Raw genomic sequence first — 21,348 nt, forward strand, 5'->3', positions numbered from 1 at the left:
CTAATACTGAGTAGGGAAACCCTACCTGGAATGCAATACAATCAGACGATCTCAACAGCTGTTATAAAAAAGCCTCCTCTACGAATCCTCCTCCTAACATATGATCATACAATTACTAACAATCATAAAAGACAACAAAACCCCCCAAACCCCCAAATTAGGGTTTAAACAAACTTAATAAAATACTATAAAATCGGTACGTAGATCTTACCCTCGACGCAAGGATCACAAGAATGTAAAAGATGATGAATTCCGACCTCTCAAACTCCGGGATTTGTCAATAATGTGAAAGATGCGAAGAACGTAGTTTGAAATCTCTTTTGAAGTGATTAGGTTTAATAAAAGTGTTTAATGATGATGACGGAAAGTTATATATATCTATTCGCATTATTAACAAAACTCGAAAAAACATTATCCGTAAACCGAGCCACTCGATCGAGCAACTAACGTACTCGATCGAGTGCTCCCTACTCGATCGAGTACCAAGGCTACTCGATCGAGTACCCTACAGACAGAACACTGTTTTAAAAACCAAAACACCCTTACTCGACAGAGTAAGGCCCACTCGATAGAGTACTCAAAGACTCATAAAACCGTAGTATTACAGTCGATCTTTGGAATTAAAGCAATTAAAGTCTCTCCTAGACCGTCTGGCCAAATGTTTTCATGAAGCACCCCAAAAATCATCTTACTAAGGCTAGACAAGACCACTTCCCATTGGGATTAATAAAATAACGCTTGAAACCCATCTGGTCCCGGGGCTTTGAAAGAGGACATTTGATTTAACGCGCATTGGATATCCGTTAGCAGATAATTGCGGTTTAATTTTTCCATCTCCACTGTTGTTAATTGCGGAAATGAACCCAAGGTTATGCCTTCCAAATTAATAGCAGAAGATGGGCCGACAAATAAATCCCGGAAAAAATCAAGAACCATTCCTTTGATTTGTGTTGCATCCCAAGTCCAATTACCCAGAGAGTCTTGAAAACCTTCAATTCTATTATGTTTGCGACGAATAATCGTGCTCAAGTGAAAAAGTCTAGTATTCCGATCACCATCACAAATAGCTTCCATGCGAGATTTCTGAAACCAGAGGATCTCTTCCTCCCTAAGGACTGCATCGAGTTGTTGCTTCAGCTTCAGTTCATATTTAAAGATATAGTTTGGACCATTGCTTGCAAGTTTACGTTGAACTCCTAGCAAACGACGTTCCAAACTCCTCTTTTTCGCGAAAATATTATGGAAAAATATTTTATTCCAATCTTGAAGATGGTCTGCAAATTCGTGGATGAACGGAAACAGAGGTTGATCATTACTCCAATTGGCCTTGACAAAATCCGAAAATTTAGCATGGCTCATCCAAGCAGCTTGAAACCGGAATGGGCGAAGCACGCTACGAATTGGAATAAAACCATTAGTATTCACAATGATGGGACAATGATAGGATTGATCTGATTGAAGGGCACTTTTTGGCGATGATAAATGAGTTGCGGCAGCGGAAGACTAGAAGAAGGGATATTCATCGATTTATGAAGATATTTATTCACTTTGTAATTCGGGATTCGTTTCAAACTGTGAATTTTTCTTTTTATACGCACATTTTTTTCACGCAAAATATTTTAAAATGACGTATTCAAGAAATCAAAAAGGGTAAATTGCAAATCTATTTATTGTCATCCCTAATTAAAAAGACTCCTATTATCATCATAGAGACAGACAGAGACCGTAACCCGAAACAAGACACTCACTCTCCTCTCTCTATCTCTCTCCCAAAACCTCCGTCTTCTTCGCTTCACTTTCCCCGCCGCCTGCAACTTTCAATTTCTCCTTGCTTCTCTCGCAACAATGAACTGCTCAAGTACATCTCTTACTTCCGCTACTCATCTCTTACGAATCGATTGCTTGTTTTTTCAATCGAGCTATGAATACTTTATTCAATTTCTAGGATTTTAGCATGGTTTTTGTTACTTATATTGCTTCGATTTGCGTGCTTTTTGTTTCGCAGTTTCCGGTGAACTGCCGGATGAACCTGTTGTTTCGAAGAAATCTGGACTTCTTTTCGAGAAACGGTTAATCGAACGCCATATTTCGGTATTTTCAATCTTCTTTTATGCTGTTTATTTCATCCATTTTGCATTAATTTTGTAAATTTTAGGGTTTTCTACTGTCTTGAGTTATTTAGTTGAATTTTGTGAGCATTGTTGAGTTTGAGATAACCTAGGGGTTTTTCATTAAGTTGCTAGGGTTTGACCTATAGTGCAGCGGAATTGTGAAAAGTGGATTTTTTGCGGAGGGATAGACAAATTTCAGCTTCATAGTTATTGGTTCACTCGTAGAACGGCTGGATCTTTGATTTATTGTAACATTAGCTATAAATTTTAGGATTGGGGGAAATTATTGTGAGGGTAAACTGAGCTTAAGACGGAGGATAAAAGGGGGAAAATGACGATGTTGTCGTGAAGCGAGAGTGAAGAGTTGATAGGAGAATATTTACACCCATATATGTATTACATTACATATATGGGTAAGTGGTAACATCATCCCTTAATGTGATAATTGTCAGTCTATCTTCTTCATCTTCTTCGATCCACAGGTCCACCGCGTCCACCGCGTCCACCTCTTAATTTCCTTTTTTTAACCCCTAACAACTAACTCAATCCAAGCAATCCTATTACCAAACGGCTGTATCTGAACTGAGGAGCTCTGTAGTGCAGGCTAGAGCATATAATTCGTAAGTGACACATCTGTATAGGGACTACGTAGCTCGTAATCTCAAGAGTCTCCTCTCAAGCTAGCATAAGGCCAAGCCTCAATACTATACATTTTTCGTATTATTTTCTTCTTGTTGTTTTACAATGCCTATTTCTTACTACAGTATTCCAAACTTTTACTTTGCTACATGCTGGCCCATTTTAATATTCGTAAAGGGTCCATGTTCCACAAAGTTAAATTTTGAAAATCCCTTGGTTTGTTTGCAAAAACAGCGTGCATTGTTTTATGAGATGCTTTGTTACCTTGCACCTCATCCTCATGGAGCCTTGTTGCCTCGGTATACCTTGCGTCTTTAAAAATAAGAGTCATAGCTTGTGTAAAGCTTGAATCTTTATCCTGTTAGAACATTGGTTTTATGGTTTATTGGTGTTTATGTGAGCGGAATAATTTATTTGATATCGACATTAGTCCTAATAGAGTCTTGAGTGACAATAGCCAAGAGGAGAACAAAAGGTTGTATTATGTTGGATAATTGATTTTTGCCGAGTATATTGATTGGTTGATTTCAGCTGAATATACTGATTGTTGATTATGGTTATGCCATTTAGAAATGTAGCACTAGTGGAAGACTGGAAGCTACATGTGATAAGAATTTTTTTAGTGATTGTGTGTGTGTGTGTTTTATAGGCTTATAGCTAATTGGACTGATTGCTGATAGTGGATGATATAGTTATGTTTCTTGATATTGGCATGTAGGATTTCGGAAAATGTCCAGTGACAGGCGAACCACTGACTATGGATGACATTGTTACACTTAAAGCGGGCAAGGTATCCTCAAATGTCCTTTTGTTTTACACTTGTTGTAAACCAATATCGGAAGACTTCTAGCTATAGTGAGATGTTAATGTGGATTGATTTTGCAGATAGTGAAGCCTCGACCTGTTCAGGCTGCCAGTATTCCTGGGATGATTGGCATGTTTCAGAATGTATGTATTTCTTATATCCTTTGTTATTTGGCCTCTTTAGCTTTCCCCTAGTACTTTTGTTGGATGCTTGACACTAGAACATAAGTACGGAAGTCAAAAGCATATAACTTGTAGTTTATGTGCCCGTTACTATATTTGGCTTTATCATTGAGTTTTTGATAGATTTTTAGTTTTATGTTTTTATGTGGGTATGTATTTGGAGTATTACTTCAAATCTTCGTAATGATCCTTAATTGTTATGGGCATATGGTTCCTGATGAAGAAAGTTTTGACTCTGAGTGGTTGCTGACTATGAGAAACTATCCACATGCCATCTTTTACTTGTCCAAAAGTGATCTAATTTCTTTTTATCTGAAAATGCTTTGATAACAAATGATTGATGAAATTAAGTATGTCCGTCCAAGCAAGGATCATTGACATTGTCTTTTCTTGTTTTTCTGCCACTTCATTCCGTTTGTTAAGCTTGGTGAATGTTAGTTTATTTTTATTTGGTGATGCTCATTTGTATGCAGTTGGGACATATGTATTGTTTTTGAACTTTGCTTTTAGCTTCTGAAGGCAGTTACTATAATATACAGGAATGGGATAGTCTGATGCTATCAAATTTTGCTCTGGAGCAACAGTTGCATACTGCCCGTCAAGAACTGAGCCACGCTCTTTACCAGGTTAAAGATCTTTCTATACCTTTGGCTCATTTTTTTAAGTGGCAGATGCGTCATTCTATGGTTCTTGTTCACTTTTTAAAGGTCTTTTTGACCTGTTAAGTTTATTTATCTTTTGGATGCGGCCATTTTATTATACTAGTTTTGTATGAGAATTGGTAACTTCCATTTTTAGCAGTTCTTGACTACTATATTATGCTCTTGATTAAACTTTTGGAATTGTATGCAATAGTCCAATACCGAAACATCACACCAGATGCATGCAAGTGCCAAGCTTTTGTAACAATGGCAATCTAGAAGGGATTCTTTACTGGAATAATTGATCATTTCCCTTTTGGAGCTTAAATTTGCATTAGATATATGGCTAAAAATCACCTAAAAATACTGTATGCTTTTGGATTCAATGCAACAGACTCCTTTAAAATGGTTATCGCGGTTTTTCCTTGGTTTATGCTGGGTCAAATGTTAGCTCCCACCGGTTGTTGTCTAACCCTGATTAATAACACCGATAATTCATTTTGATTTATATGAATTATTTTCTCAGATGTTCTGTTAGCTAAACGTGGTTCAATTTGACCTCGTCACATTTATTTGTGCCCTATTTAAAACAATTTCTTTTTTCATAGGTTATTTAATTTAAAGTCCTATTTGGGGTTTAATAAAAATATGGGTGTTGCTTAATTTACGTACAGCATGATGCTGCCTGCCGTGTGATAGCAAGGCTAAAGAAGGAAAGAGATGAGGCAAGAACATTATTGGCTCAGGCAGAAAGGCAAATACCCATGTACGCTGATACCGGTAATGCAGTACACGCGCCCCTGAGCAATGGAAAAAGAGGTGATTTTTTTTTTCGGTTTCTTATTTTGCCTCGAGCTCTTCCCCATTGCGCAGTTGTACTTATTTTTTTGTGATGTGCAGTTGCTGATGGCGAGGATTTGGGTCCCGGAGGAAAGAAACTGCGACCAGGAATTTCTTCTGATATTATTGCAGAGCTCACCGACTGCAATGCAGTACTTTCACAGCAGCGTAAAAAGCGGACGGTATGCTTCACAAGAATCTAAAGATGCTGTTTGCAATCTTTTACTATTTAAAAAATGTTTTGGAACTTCAGAGTGAATCTCGGTGATAGTAAATTATCGCATTTCTGACAATATTTTCACTTCTTTGTGGTGTTCTGGGTTTCAGATACCTGCAACCTTGGCTCCTATTGAGGATTTGGAACGGTATACCCAGATTTCCAGCTATCCCCTTACAAAAACCAACAAACCTGGCATTCTATGTGTTGATATCTACCATTCTAAGGTATGCTAGAAGTTTTGTGCTAATTAGAGTGGCTGAATGGAGTAATGCTACCGGAGCTAGCTTTGCATGATTATGTAAATGCTGCTTGTCTTGAGTTTATCACAATCTATTTGAAGTAGATGATCCTGGTGTTTATCTGTCTTATTGAGTCATAGTAGTGTCTAGGTTGTAAGGCCTCCATCTAAATGCATGGTTGCTCTGTTTTCTGTACTCGGTTCTATCGCCTGTGTCTGATAACCTTTTATCTTCTCTCCTACTAACCTCCACAATTTTAGGATATCATTGCGACAGGAGGGATTGATACAAATGCAGTTGTCTTCGATAGGGGATCTGAGCAGATCTTATCAACGCTCAGTGGTCATTCAAAGAAGGTTTTTCTCTCTCTTGCTGGTTCTGCTTAGTGCATTCTGAATTATATAAGAAATTTAAATGCTGAATCATCCAGTAACCATTTGGCCATGGTTTTTGCAGGTTACTAGCATTAAAATTGTTCCACAAGATGAGAGCTTAGTTATAACAGGATCAGCAGATAAGGTACCCTTTTTCCACTTACTTGTACAAACCAGCTGAAATGCATGTTTGCTTTATGACATGGGAGTGGTGCCTCGTTTTTGTTTAGAATTTTTCCTTCTTTCTTGTTAAAGAGGACCTGATCCGTTTGCTTCTTTCTTGATAAAGAGGATGAAATCCTTTTCTTGGTTCCTACTTCGTTATGTTGGACTAGCGTAAGACTCATGTTTGAACTTTGAAGTAGTGGGAATGTTGACTGCTAAAAATTGATCATCTGTATTTGTGTCTAGGGTGTCTGCGCCTATTGCTCCAGTGAAGTAACATGTATATGCTCCCCTTGTCCACTGTTCTCTATTCTATTGGGGTCTGTTTATTTAGTTATAGAGGAGAAATGTTTTCCAGGGTTTTGCTGAGTTTTGTCTTTGTTTAAGAGAGAACTGTCTCAGTTTTTTTAATTGCATCATCTGTCATCACTTAAGTTTGTCGAGTTCTTATTTGATAATGCTCGCTCTATCCGGATTTGTGTCTATTGGTTATTAAACTCTGATGTCGGTAACAGACTGTACGACTATGGCATGGGTTGGACGATGGAACTTATGATTGTAGGCATGTTCTAAGGGACCACACAGCAGAGGTACTTTCTGATTATTTATTTTGTGTTGATTTCCCTTTAAACATCTGTAAAAAGATTATCCCCCGCTTGTTTGCAGTTATGTGTCTGTTATGTTTGTCGTGGAAATTCGACGGTGTAAAACTTTCTTTTGAATTGCAGTTTTCACCAAATTTCAACAGTCTTTGTGTTCACAACCTGGGCCCACTGATTTAGTTATCCTTCCCAGCTGCTTAAATTACATTTCATGATGCTGTTTTCTGTCTGCTTTTTAAGCTATTAGTTGGAGCTGCTTATTGTTAGCTGCCCTTGTATTATGTTTTGGTTTTCTATTTTAGGAGATTCAAATATTAAGACCTACGAGCATAATGCTTGACCAATTTTAGGCTATTACCATCGGAGTGAAAGAAGCAAAATGGTTACCAAATTGCACGCGTCTTCATGTTGTGAAGTAGCACATATCATCCCAAAACAACCTTTACCATGTTACTTCTTCACTTCACTATTGTACCCATCTCATTTTAGACCAAAAAGTGAACATTCTCATATTATACACGTGCCCGATACTTTGATCGCCGACACCAGGACTTGTACAACACTTTTAGCCAAGTCTGAGTAACATAACATCTGTGCATGTTATTAGGCCCTCCTCTTGACACGGGCCTTTGAGGAATCGGGTAATTCTGTTCAAAGTTGGACATGTTCGTCTGTAAGTAACTATTTATGTGGGGTTTATTACTTGGTTGATCTTTCCAAGCTTTTTTTTTTTTTTTGATAAAAGGTAAGTATTATATATAGAAAAAGCGGAATCATACACGGGATTAATGGGCCATCTTAAGACAGCCCATACGAACCCGACAAGGACCAAACAAGAGTGAGCAACTTATCCCACATCAACAGAAATCCGACAACAAAAACAAAATGCTCCAAAACAAAATCAGGAGTCGAAGAAAACCCTAGGCCAAGCTTCTTTTGGAATGGCTTGCTTCAAACTTGCATGAGGCATGCTTATATTTCAACTCTCCCTGTTAAATGCCCTCTCTGATAAGATGCTACCGGTAGTTGCCAAACAATAAACTAAGATCTGAAAACTGATTAACGGCTTCACATTTTTTTTAACGGATTCGGGAATGATATTAATCTGATGATTGTACATTGTAGTGGTCATTTCTGTTTGATATCATCTAGGACATCTTTAAACTCTTTGTTACATGCTTTGCTTTCAAGATTGTTGTTTTCCTCATTTTCTCTCTCTCATATATCGTGTTTGTACCTGTTAAAACATATATGTTTACTAATTGGCTTTGAACAGGTGCAAGCTGTTACCGTCCATGCAACCAATAAGTACTTTGTATCAGCTTCTCTCGACAACTCGTGGTGTTTCTATGACCTTGCAAGTGGTCGTTGTTTCTCACAGGTTATCCTTTCACCAATTTCATACACTTTTTCCGTTTCATGAAGAAACATCACATGTTTCAAAAGACATCTGAATTTCTTTTGCAGTGCTGGCACTCACTTTCTCCCTCTCTTTTTGTTTTTGAGCAGGTGACTGACTCATCAAATTCGGAAGGGTACACATCTGCAGCCTTCCACCCAGATGGTCTCATCCTTGGAACTGGCACTACAGATGCCATTGTCAAGATTTGGGATGTAAAATCTCAGGTAAACTTTGGATACAGTTGCTTGTTCTGAAGCCATTCACACTGATCCCCTGATCTTCTGTGGTACCCAAGTCATAGTTTGTATTTAACATTGGGTTTCTTAACAGGCCAATGTTGCAAAGTTCGATGGGCATGTGGGCCCTGTCACAGCAATGTCTTTTTCAGAAAATGGATATTTCCTTGCGGTATGAGTGCTTTTTTTTGTTGAAATAATTTTATGTGCTATCTTGTCATGGCTAATCTGTTCTAATTGTTATGCACTTGAAATTGTTCAGACTGCAGCTCATGATGGTGTTAAGCTTTGGGATCTGCGTAAATTAAAGAATTTCCGATCTTTCCCATCCCCTGATCCAGATACTTCGACAAACTCTGGTATTGATGAAAGATTTGAGTATTTTATATTTTACTATTGATATTTTGGTTTATTTTTGTACGATTTCACTTACTGATTTGGCGGTTTATCAGTTGACTTCGATCATAGCGGGAGTTACCTTGCAGTTGCTAGCTCGGATACAAGGTTAGTCTATAATTACTGTGTTTAGATGCGGATATGTGTTGTGTCTAGCTTATGTCGTGGGTATAGAAATTAATTGTGGCAATATCTTGTTTTTTGTTTTTTGCTTTCTAATTTTGCAGAGTATACCAAGTTGCAAGTGTCAAGTCAGAATGGAATTGTCTAAAGACCCTACCTGATTTATCTGGAACAGGTGCTTGCTTTCTGTGATCTGTTTATTTTATTTTATTTATCAATCATCCTAGAGTTGCCATCCCCAAACTATACATCCTCTAGTTTTCATTTTTCCTTCTCTAGTAGTTCTCCAGTGTAAGAGAGGGGGCAATTTATTTGTTTGGTTAGTGAAATGGAACTAAAGGTATTTGGAGGAGAAACCCATTTCACTCCTATCAGGCAAATTATTTTTTTTTTTTTCCATTCCCCCTCTGTCTATCCAAACAAGCCATTAGACTTTGGAAAGGCGTGGACAAACTCCATGATCTAGGGATGGCAAAGTTAGGACCTGGATAGGATCTTTTTATCCAGATCCAGATCCAGATCCATATGTCTTGTAGAGTTGTAGTGGATCCAGATCTGATCGATAGGATAAGGTCGTCCCATAAAATTGCAATAACGATAACAATTTGTTTTTTTTAATGGAGAAAAGGAAAGGAGAAAAAACCATAACTTAATATATGAAAAACTTTATAAAGTAAGATACAGTATATTTTACTATTCCCTTTACTGAATTTTTATTTTTTTTGAAGAAAAAATAGTAAAAGTGGGTATGAAGGTAGGATGTAGATCTCGGCCAAAGGATCCTGACAAGGATTCGTCTCTACACAAGGATTCGATCCATATTCAGATCCGGATCCGTTTCTACTCATGGATCCAAAATACTAAAATATTGCGATCCAGATCCGACCCATTGGATTTGGACTGGATCTGGGATCCATTACCATCCACAGTCTCTAACATTTGAAGTTGAGTCTCGTATTTCCAAGGCTCAACTGGAGACTTTATAGTAACAGTTGTGCGAGTGAAATATGGGTAAGAGAGTCTGTCCAAAGTGAAACTGTGAAATTAAAAAAATATGAGTCAGAGTCTAGATTAATAGTAGTATGGACAACAGAGGTTGAAAAAATAGATGTGTGCTGAGATCCTAAGTGATAGGGATAAAGTTAGTCTTAGGATTGTAAAGTTGTGTATCTGGCTTTTCATTGCAGGTAAAGCAACATCTGCCAAATTTGGACGGGATGCAAAATACATAGCCGTGGGATCATTAGATCGTAACCTACGGATATTCGGTTTGCCAACTGAAGACGGTGCGCCTGAATCTTGATCTCTTGGCACTTGAAGACTCATGCAGGGTATATCTACTGATTTATAGACGGTGTTACGGCCTTGAAGGACTCAATTAGTGAATTATTGTTTTTGGTGCCCGAAAGCACTTAGCCGAGCTTTCAATAGAGTTGATGCTTGCAGGTAAAATCTCTGGGTTCCAGGGACATCATTCATAGTTGCTTCATGTTGTATTCTGTGATGATGGCTTTTTGGATGTTAATTTTGTGCCTGAGATTACAGATTCATGTTGAGTTGTAGTGGACAATCTGAACATCCATGTTTATTACATACGAGTAGTCGGTAACAAAATTTTGTTGTTTCTCAATTCAAAGAATGCTCTGTAGATTTGGCTTACCATTAGCATTTTATTAGCATTTGTCACTTGTTTGAGACTCTTGCAGGAGTAAAATAAGTTCAAAAGGCATAAATCCGGAGTAACTATTAAACAAGTAATGTGTATAATGGGACCGTAAAATTGTCTTAGGCATAATCTGTATACTCTCCGCTCCAATCATAAGAAACCGTTGCTGGTACAAGTAGTCTTTTATAACATTATACTCAATTGTGTTAACAAGTATCCGTCACCATTATATTACATGAATAATAAGAACTTGGCCACTAATAGTATGATGAGTTGATGACGATAATTCATGTCCGACTCCTTCAGCGTACAGCTCTTATATGGCTAGAATTCCACAATTGAACCAAATGCGCCTTCACATAACCTCTCCTCAGCTGACCACCCTATCATTGTCACGCTACATGACGTTGCCATTAAACATTTGTGCATGGCCTGTCGACTATTCTTGCCAACGCACTCGCTGGGGGCACAAGTGGTGGCGAGATGGTTAGAATGTGAGCCGCGGAACACGAAAATTAGACAAACAAAAATAAGCTAGATTTTGAGGATGATATGGTGTACAACTAGCCCTGTTCTTTCTGGTTTAATTTCAGTTCATATTAGTTAAGGTCAGCTCTTTTTAATTCAGTTAAGTTTATCTTCATTTAGACTAACTAGTTCAGTTCGGCTTCATTTAGTTCATGTCAATCCAGCTTTCATCTCCTTACAAACTAACTCTTACTTCAGTTTAGTGCAACTCCATTTAGTTCAATTTAGCCCTTTTCAGCTGATGGGGCATATTCTGCACCCGCTGACCAAGTCAACATATTGAACGAGGTCAAAGATATCCACAAAGAAGCCAATGACTTAGACATCCCGGCCCCGATGCCTTTCTGCCGCCACAGGTATCGGCATGGCAACCTACTGCCGGGGGCACATACCCGCGTACTCATATCCAAGAACCCTCGGCATGGAGTCAACCAGGCTCACGGCCGCCATAGGTCCCTCGCCGAGGGTAGATCGATCTTTCCACCGCTACGCCACTTGACCCACTTGGCACCACGTGACAAAAGGTGAAAGTCATAAATACTCCTCAATCCTCATTGAGGAAGGGATCCAATCTAACCTAAGAACCACTTAAATTGGTATTATCTCTCTCATCTCTCTACAAATACACGTCATCAAGCTACATACTACTTAATCACAAGAAATTCACCGACTTGAGCGTCGGAGTGAGTACGCTTGGCACAAAGCCAAGCCCTCGGTTGCTCAATCGTTGCGGGAGAGGCCGAGGAGAGCAATCAAGGCTAGAAGAGGCATTATTCGACAAAGCTAGCGTGGTAAACAAACCTGCTTCGGAATTAATACCCGGAACAATTGGCGCCGTCTGTGGGAAGACAGATACTAGAAGCTAGTCATTCCCAAACAAAAAAAAAAAAGAGAAAACCCACCCAAAAAAAAGCTACGAAGATGTCAAAAGAACAAGAGGTGTTCGTAACTGAAGAGCCCCTCCACCCAGATGATACCGTCCACAATTCTGGAGTTGTGCAACCCTCCACCAGCCGGATAATTCAACCGGAGATCGGGATGCCAATAATGCCAGATACGCGCCGCTCGCGACAGTGTCACCATCATGGGGCGCGTGGTTGATGCAAAGAAAGTGGCGCTCCCGGACTCGATTGTCAAGACGCCGGCTCACACTGTCACACCGGCAAGAGCGGCGGGACCCGTCCAGGAAGCTAGGGCCCAAAAGGTGACTCCGAGAAACCTGAACGAAGCACTGAGAGAGGCTGAGCGTACCAAGACGCCGGGGGAGCCCAGAGTGTCAGTGGTAGAACTAAGCCCTTCCCGCACTCGCGGAAGGACGATGTCGCCGCGACGCCCACGAGGCATACCCCAGGACGAGCGAGGAGTCCGACTCACCGAGTCGAAGAAGGAGTCCGACTCACCGAGTCGAAGAAGGAGTCCGACTCACCGAGTCGAAGAAGGAGTCCGACTCACCGTAGTCGGAGAAGGAGTCCGACTCACCGAGTCGGAGAAGAAGCCCTTCCCGCCACGGGAGAGGGGCGGGACTAGGGATGCGAGGAGCCGATCGCCGCGTGTCATTAGACACGTGGTCAGACAGCCCCTCAGTGCCTACGTCCTAGAGACCCAGGTGCCGCCAAAGCTAAAGCTACCGCCTATATCATACAAAGGAGAGGGCGATCCAACCGATCACGCCGAGGCTTTCGAGTCTCACATGTCGGTATGGGAGCAACCCGACGAGGTCAGTGCCGAGTTTTCCCAACGACCTTGGTTGGAATGGCGCAAAGCCGGTACAAGGGGCTACCCGATGGGTCGGTATACTCCTATTCCGACCTAAGAGACGCGTTTTTGGCCCAGTACTCTACCAATAAAAGGAGAGCCGTTGAGACATCGGACCTCCTGACCATCAGGCAGGAGGGAGGCGAGTCACTTCGAAGCTATGTGAAGAGGTTCGATGCCGTGGTTCGCAGATAAGGGAGCCGAACAAACGAACTAGCGGCCTTCGCACCGATGAAAGGCCTCCCCTGCAGGGGACTTGAAAAACGAGCTCATCAAGTGTGGTGGCCGAGCCTTGAGTCCGCCAGAAATTGGCCGACCAGGCCATTAAGGTCGAAGACTATCACAAAATATGGATAGGCCACGGCGAGGCCGGCACTCGAAAGAAAGAGCCAGGGAGGACAAGCCGGATGAAGGGCGCCGTGACAATAATAGGTCGCGGACCGACAGCCCGCCAGAGAAGCGTAACCCGGCGGACGCGGGGAGTTCAGTCCGTACTACCATAAGAAATTCAAGGATCACACCCCCCTGGTCGTATCGGCCGCCGAGGTCTTCTCCCGAGCGTAAACGAGGGGCGAGAAGTGGGAAAGGCCCCCAAACCTAGGGGGACGGTGACACGAGCCTCGCATCTTGTGAGTACCACGGCCACACCGGTCACTTAACCAACGATTGCCGGCATTTGAAGAATGCCATTGAAGAGCCGATCGAGAAAAGGGAGCCTCGGCAAATATATTGCCGGAGGCAAAAGACTAACACCGGTGGCTCGGATAAAAATCCGTCTTTCAACGGATAGGAACAATTCATGTTGTCATCGGGGGAAACGAGAACGGCGGATCCGCTCACGGGCACAAAAGGCACCCGAACGAATCGTATCAGCCGTCAACTTCGTGCCCACTACGGCGGCCCGCGCTTCCAACGTCCCGAACATAACTATTGGGAAGAAGGACTACGAAGGAGTCATCGCCCCACATAGCGACCCACTCGTAGTCCACTTAGACATAGCTAACCACCTGGTCATGAGATGCCTGATTGACACGGGTGCTTACACGAACATCATGTTCGGGGAGTGCTTTCGGGGCTCGGCTACGAAAATTGCGGACCTTAGCCCATGCACCAACCCGTTGTACGGCTTCTCCGGGCAGGCTTGGTCCCCCCGGGGTCTATCAAGTTACCGGTGATGTTCGGCCGGTCCGACGCGGCCAAGAATGTGATGTCCGAGTTCGTGGTCATCGACGGCTCATCCGCATACAACGTTCTCATCGGCCGTGTCACCCTGAGTGAGGTCGATCAGAATGTCCATCCGGGCCCCGACACTGATGTATGTCTCGGACCGCGGAGAGGTTCATAAACTCGTCTCAAAGAACGAAAAAGACGAGGTGGTCAACGTCCAAATATCGGCCAGAGGATGCAACATGCAATCCTTCAAAGTGGCAAAGAAAGAGGAAAAAGGGAAGAACCCATCCTTAAGACAGGAGGACGAACCGATGAGCACCAACCACGTCGCCATGGTCGAAGGGGCTGAGACCGAGCAGATAGAGATTGATCCAGGACGCACCGTAACTGTCGGTGTCGGCCTGGAACCAAAATTCAGAGCCGATCTCCTAGACCTGCTGAGAAGGAACAAAGATGTCTTTGCATACTCGGCCGCCGAGATGCCAGGTGTAAGCCGGGAGGTCATCGTCCACAAGCTGAACGTACTCCCCAGCGCTCGCCCTGTGAAGCAGAGGGTGAGAAACTCCTCGGCCGAGAAGGAAGATGCCATCAAAGCCGAGGTCGATAAATTGTTAGATGCGGGCTTTATCATCCCTTGTACATACCCTGAATGGCTAGCTAACGTTGTAATGGTTAAAAAGTCATCAGGAGGGTGGAGGATGTGTGTTGATTTTACGCAACTTAATAAAGCATGCCCGAAAGATTGCTACCCCTTGCCTCGGATAGATAGCTTAATAGACGCAACGGCGGGCTACACAATCCGAGCCCGCTCGACGCCTTTTCAGGATACCATCAGGTATTCATGGCAGAGGAAGACATGCCTAAATGCGCATTCATCACCATACACGGCACCTACATGTACAAGATGATGCCGTTTGGTTTGAAAAACGCCGGCGCGACTTACACAAGACTGGTGGACAAAATATTCCAAAATCAAAAAGGGCGAAACATTGAGGCCTACGTCGACGATGCTATTGTCAAGAGCAAGTCCGACGGCGAGCACCTAGCCGATTTACACGAGACATTTTGTTCACTAAGGAAATACAAGATGAAGCTTAACCCTACAAAGTGCAACGGTGTCCGGCAGCAAGTTCCTCGGCGTGCTTGTCGGCGCCGGGGAATTGATGCCAATCCGGAGAAAGTGGGAGCAATTCTAGACCTACCGGAGCCGAGGAATCGCAAAGAGGTCATGATATCGACCAGGAAGGATGGCGGCCCTTGCCCGTTTTATCTCTCGGTCAGCCGACAAGAGCACCCCATTCTTCAAAGTGCTAAAGGGGAATAAGGACTTCTCCTGGGGGAGGAACAGAGCACGGCTTTCAAACAATCGAAGGCCCATCTCGCAAACTCTCCCGACCCCGTCCGGCACCGACGACTGGGGGAAACACTATATCTATATCTAGAAGAACCTCGGCCACGGTCGGTGTCGTAATCGTCGAGAGAAGAAAACAAGCAGCAGCACCCAATCTACTTTATCACCCATACATCGTTGTTCTGCCGAGAGAAACTACCCGCTGATTGAAAAAGCAGCCTTTGCCGTGGTCGTTGCCGCAAGGAAGTTGAAACCCTACTTCGACGCACATCCCATGACGGTCTTAACCGACCAGCCGTTGGAAAAAGCATTGGAAAAATTCGAACAGTCAGCGAGACTTATCAAATGGGCGAGAGCTATCCGGCTTCGGCATTCAATACAAACCAAGGCCTTCGATAAAGGGGCGGCGCCGCGGACTTCTTGGCCGAATGCACGTATCAGGAAGAATCGTGCCCCGGCATGTGGGAGGTATATACCGATGGATCCTCCACAACGAACGGCTCGGGAGCCGGCATCCTCATCATCAGCCCAAACGGGGACGAATTCGAGTACGCTTTGAAGTTTACCTTCTCGACCTCAAACAACGAATCCGAATATGAGGCAGTGATAACCGGAGTTGAGTTGGCCAGAGCCGCCGGGGCAGAACACATCACTTTGAAAACAGACTCTCTCTTGGTGACTAACCAATACGAAGGAGAGTACGAAGCTCGGGACGATGGGATGGTAAGATACCTGGAAAAGGTAAAAGCCGAGACCTCAAAATTAAAGTCATTCAAAATGCGACACATCCCTGTGTCCGAGAACAACCGGGCCGACGCTCTCTCAAAGCTGGCCAGTTCAACCATAAAGAATATCACCGGACCGTCTTTGGTGGACATCGAGAACGCTAAAAGCATTGACGAAACCATCGGCATGGTGTGCAACGTGGAAACAGAGACGACATGGATGACTCCGATCAAGGGGTATAAACTGTCAAATGAATTACGGAGGACCGCAACCTCTCACAAAAGATAAAGAGGATCGCAGCAAGGTACTTGGTGTTTGAAGGAGAGTTATATAGGAGGTCCGCGACAAGGCCACTCCTGAAGTGTGTCGGTCCGGCCGATGCGAGCTAATCGCGAGAAATACACGAAGGCATCGTGGGCATCACATGGGGCAAGAACACTAGCCCACAAAGCTCTCCGAGCCGGCTACTTCTGGCCCACCATGCTTGAAGATTCCGAAACAAAACCAGAAAATGCAACAATCGTCGGATGCACGCTCCGGTGATACACGCACCTTCCCGAGACCGCAACAGTGCTTAATCCCCTTCCCTTTGCACAGTGGGGAATGGATCTACTAGGGCCATTTCCAACGGCATCCGGAGGAAGAAAGTTCCTAATCGTCGCCGTCGACTACTTCACCAAATGGGTTGAGGCCGTGGCAGTGCCTGCGAAGACCGCGGCGGCCGTAAGAAAGGTGATCTGGGAAAATGTCATAACTCGTTTTGGGTTACCCCAAGTCATGGTGTTCGACCATGGCCGAGAATTTTGGAGTGACACAATAATGAGCTGGTTGGAAGAACTCGGCATCAAATTTGCATACTCCTCCGTCTGCCACCCCCAAAGCAACGGACAGGCGGAGGCAGCCAATAAAACGATCCTCAACGGCTTGAAGAAAACAGTTGAAGACCTCAAGGGAAGATGGGCCGATGAGCTACCCGGCGTTCTATGGTCCCTCCGGACCACGGAGAAAGAAGCAACGGGGTACAGTCCCTTTCACCTAGTCTACGGGTCCGAGGCAGTCCTGCCGATTGAAGCAACGGTGCCAACATTCAGAACGGCCACTTTTAACCCAGATGAAAACGAGGAAGGCCTAAGAACCTCCCTGGACCTGGTCGAAGAAAGCCGAGATACGGCACGCCTCAACTTAGCAGTATATCAGAGCCGAATGAAAAGGGCCTACAACCGAAGAGTCCACAAAAGGGACTTAAAAGTAGGAGATCTGGTCCTAAGGAAGTCAGCTGCCACCAACAAAGGAAACATCCATGGCAAGTTGACGGCCAACTGGGAGGGTCCTTACAAGGTAGTTGAAGAAATGAGGCGGTACATACTGGTGACGGACATGGGAGATGTACCTTTGATGAGCCATTGGAACACCGACAATCTCAGAAAATACTTTGTATAACAGCGGAGTTGCCCAAAACAATTGTTGGCACCCCAATGCATATTCATATCTAATGAGGAGTCATCCAAGTTTTTCATCAAAGTGTTAATCCACCCCAATCAGAAAGCATACTAACATATGTACACAGCAGACAGAGCCAAAACCTCGTCTCATCCCGGCCTTTAACGGGAGTGACGGGGGAACGAGCCGATATGCTAACATATGTTCAACGGCGGTCAAAACGTAAACTCCGTTGCCCCGGTAACTGGCCGGGAAGAGACGAGTGAAACGCGACTGCCCTCGGCAAATTAAGACCGAGCTTAAAGACGTTGAACACAGTTGAGATACGCATTCTAACTGCCTCGGCCAAGCCGAAGGTAAAAATGAAAAAGCGCTCAATTAATTAACGCAACTGCCCTCGGCAAATTAAGACCGAGCTTAAAGACGTTGAACACAGTTGAGATACGCATTCTAACTGCCTCGGCCAAGCCGAAGGTAAAAATGAAAAAGCGCTCAATTAATTAACGCAACTGCCCTCGGCAAATTAAGACCGAGCTTAAAGACGTTAAACACAGTTGAGATACGCATCCTAAACTGCCTCGGCTAAAGCCGAAGGTAGAAACGAAAAGCGCTCAATTAATTAACGCAAGAAGACAAGTGAAGGAATAAATCAAAAGGCCTCGGCCAAGCCAGAGGCAAAGCAAGCAAAATCTCATTAAAGAAAAAGATAACGAGTTACAAGAAGGAGAAACACAGACGACGGCCGTCCCCTTTGGGATAAGCCAAGACTCTACCTACCAAGGTTTCACAAAATACAAGGAAAAGTAAAGCAAAAGGTTACGGACTGGTTCTTTGAAGCGCCAAAAGGATGGCAGGGAGAAAAGGCTTAATAGTTGGCCCCCGAATAGCTGAAGCTATCCGAGACGCCGGTGAGCCTGGTGACGACCGCCCGTCTCCCTATGCCCGTTGTCGCTTGCCCTTACCGCCATCGCGGCGTTACCCTCGGTGAGCGACTTAGATGCGCTCGGGCGCCTTAGCATCCTCGGCTTTCTTAGCGGCCTTAGCATCCTCACCGCCTTCGCCTAGGAGACTCCTCCTCGGCCGCCCTCGTCTTCTCTCGCAAGGGCGCGCTGCGGCCGATCGCCTCCTCCTCCTTCTTGGCCCTGGCATCCTCGGCGGCCTTATCTCGCAGCCTTCTCTTTAGCTTCGAGCCTATCATCGAACAGCTCGTCAAATTTTGTCCATAGAAAGGAGCCATCCGGATAGACCTCATCTACCACCTCCCTGAAAGCTTCTTCGGTCGGGTCCCTACCGAGCACACATGCGTGGGAGAAGCTTGTTTTGAAGTGTCTCAATATCCTTCTCCCTTTGGGCAAGGATAGCACTAGTCTCCCTATGCGACTCTGCTTGGAGCCGATACGCCCTTTTCGACTCCTCCCTTTGGGCGACAACAACGTCGTAGCCGCCCTTGTACCTGTCCCGTTCCTCCTTCACTTGGCGGCGGCAGAATCGGCGGCCTCTACCTTGGCCTTCTCGGCCGACAAGCAGCTTCTCAATTTCCTCGACTCGCGCTTGTGCGGCAAGGAGGTCATGCTTAGCCTTTCGGCCACCCCTTTGCGGCAACAACATCGAGCCTCAATTTGCTCTATCAACGGTCCCGTATCGGCCAAGGCCTTTTCTTGCTCCCTAATACGAGAGCCGACCAGATCGGACCAAATCCCAACCTTCTTGCTCAGCTTTGTACCCTCCGCTATGAGCCGGTCGTTGGATATCGACGCGAGTACGGAGTCGACATTTTTTCCCGCCGTCTGCATAGGCCTCTTCTCAACTCGCCGCTCAAGAATCGGGATGATCTGCGCGGTTGATCTACAAAAATTCAACCAAAGAGTCCACGTCAACGTTCATGGACATACCAGAGAGCCGGTCATCGGGTATATCTAATGAGCGGCTAAATCGAGCCGCAAGTTAGACCATGTACCGGAGGGCTTGCCCTTCTTGGCCGATTGATCCGTTTCTCGGCGGCGGCATTAACATGAGCGACGAAGCGAAGCATCGGTGTCATGGGTAGATCTTTTCCTCTTACGCCTAAGCGGAGATCCCTCAGCATCGGAATCCTCGCCATCGACAATGTCAACGACCTCCACCTCTGGTGGAGGCGGAACAAAGGTTGACACCGTCGCCGCCGTAGACTTGGCTTTTCGGACCCGGCGAGGAATGGCAAAGCACTACCTTGGCCTGGGCCGCCGTATCGTCCAAGCCCTTCGGGAGGTCGAGGCGACGGACGGCGGTCGTGCACATCGACCTTCGGATTCTTCTCCTTAACGTTTCCGTCTTTGTCCAGCCCCATCTTCTCGAGGAGTTGCTCAGACAGTTCGGGACCAAAGTGCTCTGTAAAAGAAACAAAGCAAAACTTAGACAAAGGGACATGTCAAGAAACAAACAACGAAAAACATTAAAGCAGAAATGGGCCTCACACCGACCCCACTCACCCTGTGCTAGGGCCGGTATGAGGCCGACGTGGCAAAGCGGCTCATCCATCTGGATGACTTGCGTCGGGGGCAACCAAACCTTCGGCGCCCCATCATCATCGACCTCGAAAAGCTTCGTGCTCTTCTCGTCCTCATTAAGATAGACATTCCGGCGTCCATCTTATTTTTGCCCTTGGGGATCATCTTCTCACGCTCCCCTTTGCTCTCGCACCGCAAGTTAACATGGTGCTCAAAAGACCGAGGCAACGGATAATCATCTGGGACCTCGACATACACCCACCGTTCCTTCCAGCCCTTGCAAGAGGTGAGCTTAGGCACGGTGAGATAGCCGGCTCGTCCGGACGCTATACCACCCCGGCCACCTTGAACATTCATTCGAAGAAAATGAATTCGGCGGAATAAGTTTACCGTTGGGATCACCCCCCGGCGACACACCACACGAAGCCGACTATAGTCCTAACGGCCAAAGGGTGAAGCTGCGCCGCTGCAACGTTCATCGCCTGAATTATGGAAGAGACGTACATATTGAGAGGAAACCGGAGACCATACTCCAGGTGCCTCATATATACGCCGATGTGACCCGGGGGAGGGCAACAGACGGCCCGACCCTCTCCGGGGATGACAATGTTGTACCCCTTGCCAAAAAAGAAGTGCTCTTCGAAAAATTGAGCGAGCGGCGGACCAACTTATCGATAAAACCACGATCGGCGCGTAGTACGGGCATCGTAATGATGCAAGACTCTCGCCCTCTCCGCCCCGGAAGGATTCCTTTCCTCATCATCATCACCGTCATCCACATCGTCATCATCCTCCCACTCCTCCAGAACTCTGCGGTCAACTTCCGGGGAAGGAGACCTAGGGCCCCTCGACCTTAACGGAATCGCGGCTACCACCTCCTCCTCATCCAAACGCGACGGGGAACCCCGGCGCACGGCTTGGGACCGAGCATCGTAGAAGACATGGTTCACAACAATTACTTAAACAAAACAAAAAGTTGAAAAGGTTTTTCGGTTTACCTTGAAGAAAAGTGCTACGCCGACGTAAAAATTCTGAAGATCGAAAGAGAGGGAAAGACTTGGAATTTTGGAAAGAAGAAAATTTTTAGAATGAATGAAATTGCTAAACAATTTCACTTCAAAAGTCTGGTATTTATAGGCAAAAGCCCATAAAGGAGGACCAATCAAAACGCACCCCGTAAAGCGTCGGCCAATCAACGAAGAGACACATGTCGCATGCGTACACGGAATGTCAATCGACGCAACAGTTGAA

At 44.8% G+C, this 21,348-nt stretch overlaps 2 protein-coding genes across 2 annotated transcripts; one reads left to right on the forward strand and one right to left on the reverse strand.

Annotated features, from left to right (window-relative positions):
• Positions 1–723: 723 nt before the first annotated feature.
• On the reverse strand, positions 724–1,359 carry LOC141655112 (uncharacterized). Its single transcript, XM_074462208.1, has one exon. It carries the CDS (start codon positions 1,357–1,359, stop codon positions 724–726), a length of 636 nt encoding a protein of 211 aa, XP_074318309.1.
• Positions 1,360–1,648: 289 nt separating this feature from the next.
• LOC141657102 (pre-mRNA-processing factor 19) lies at positions 1,649–10,660 on the forward strand. Its single transcript, XM_074464234.1, has 18 exons — positions 1,649–1,858; positions 2,006–2,091; positions 3,469–3,540; positions 3,636–3,698; positions 4,277–4,363; positions 5,053–5,197; positions 5,279–5,400; positions 5,546–5,662; positions 5,938–6,033; positions 6,134–6,196; positions 6,732–6,806; positions 8,095–8,199; positions 8,328–8,444; positions 8,551–8,628; positions 8,719–8,815; positions 8,909–8,960; positions 9,080–9,150; positions 10,163–10,660. Exons 1-18 carry the CDS (start codon positions 1,846–1,848, stop codon positions 10,276–10,278), a joined length of 1,575 nt encoding a protein of 524 aa, XP_074320335.1. The 5' UTR covers positions 1,649–1,845; the 3' UTR covers positions 10,279–10,660.
• The last annotated feature ends 10,688 nt before the right edge of the window (positions 10,661–21,348 follow it).

The sequence above is a fragment of the Silene latifolia genome, chromosome 5 (assembly GCF_048544455.1).
Source record: "Silene latifolia isolate original U9 population chromosome 5, ASM4854445v1, whole genome shotgun sequence".
NCBI classification, from domain to species: domain Eukaryota; kingdom Viridiplantae; phylum Streptophyta; class Magnoliopsida; order Caryophyllales; family Caryophyllaceae; genus Silene; species Silene latifolia.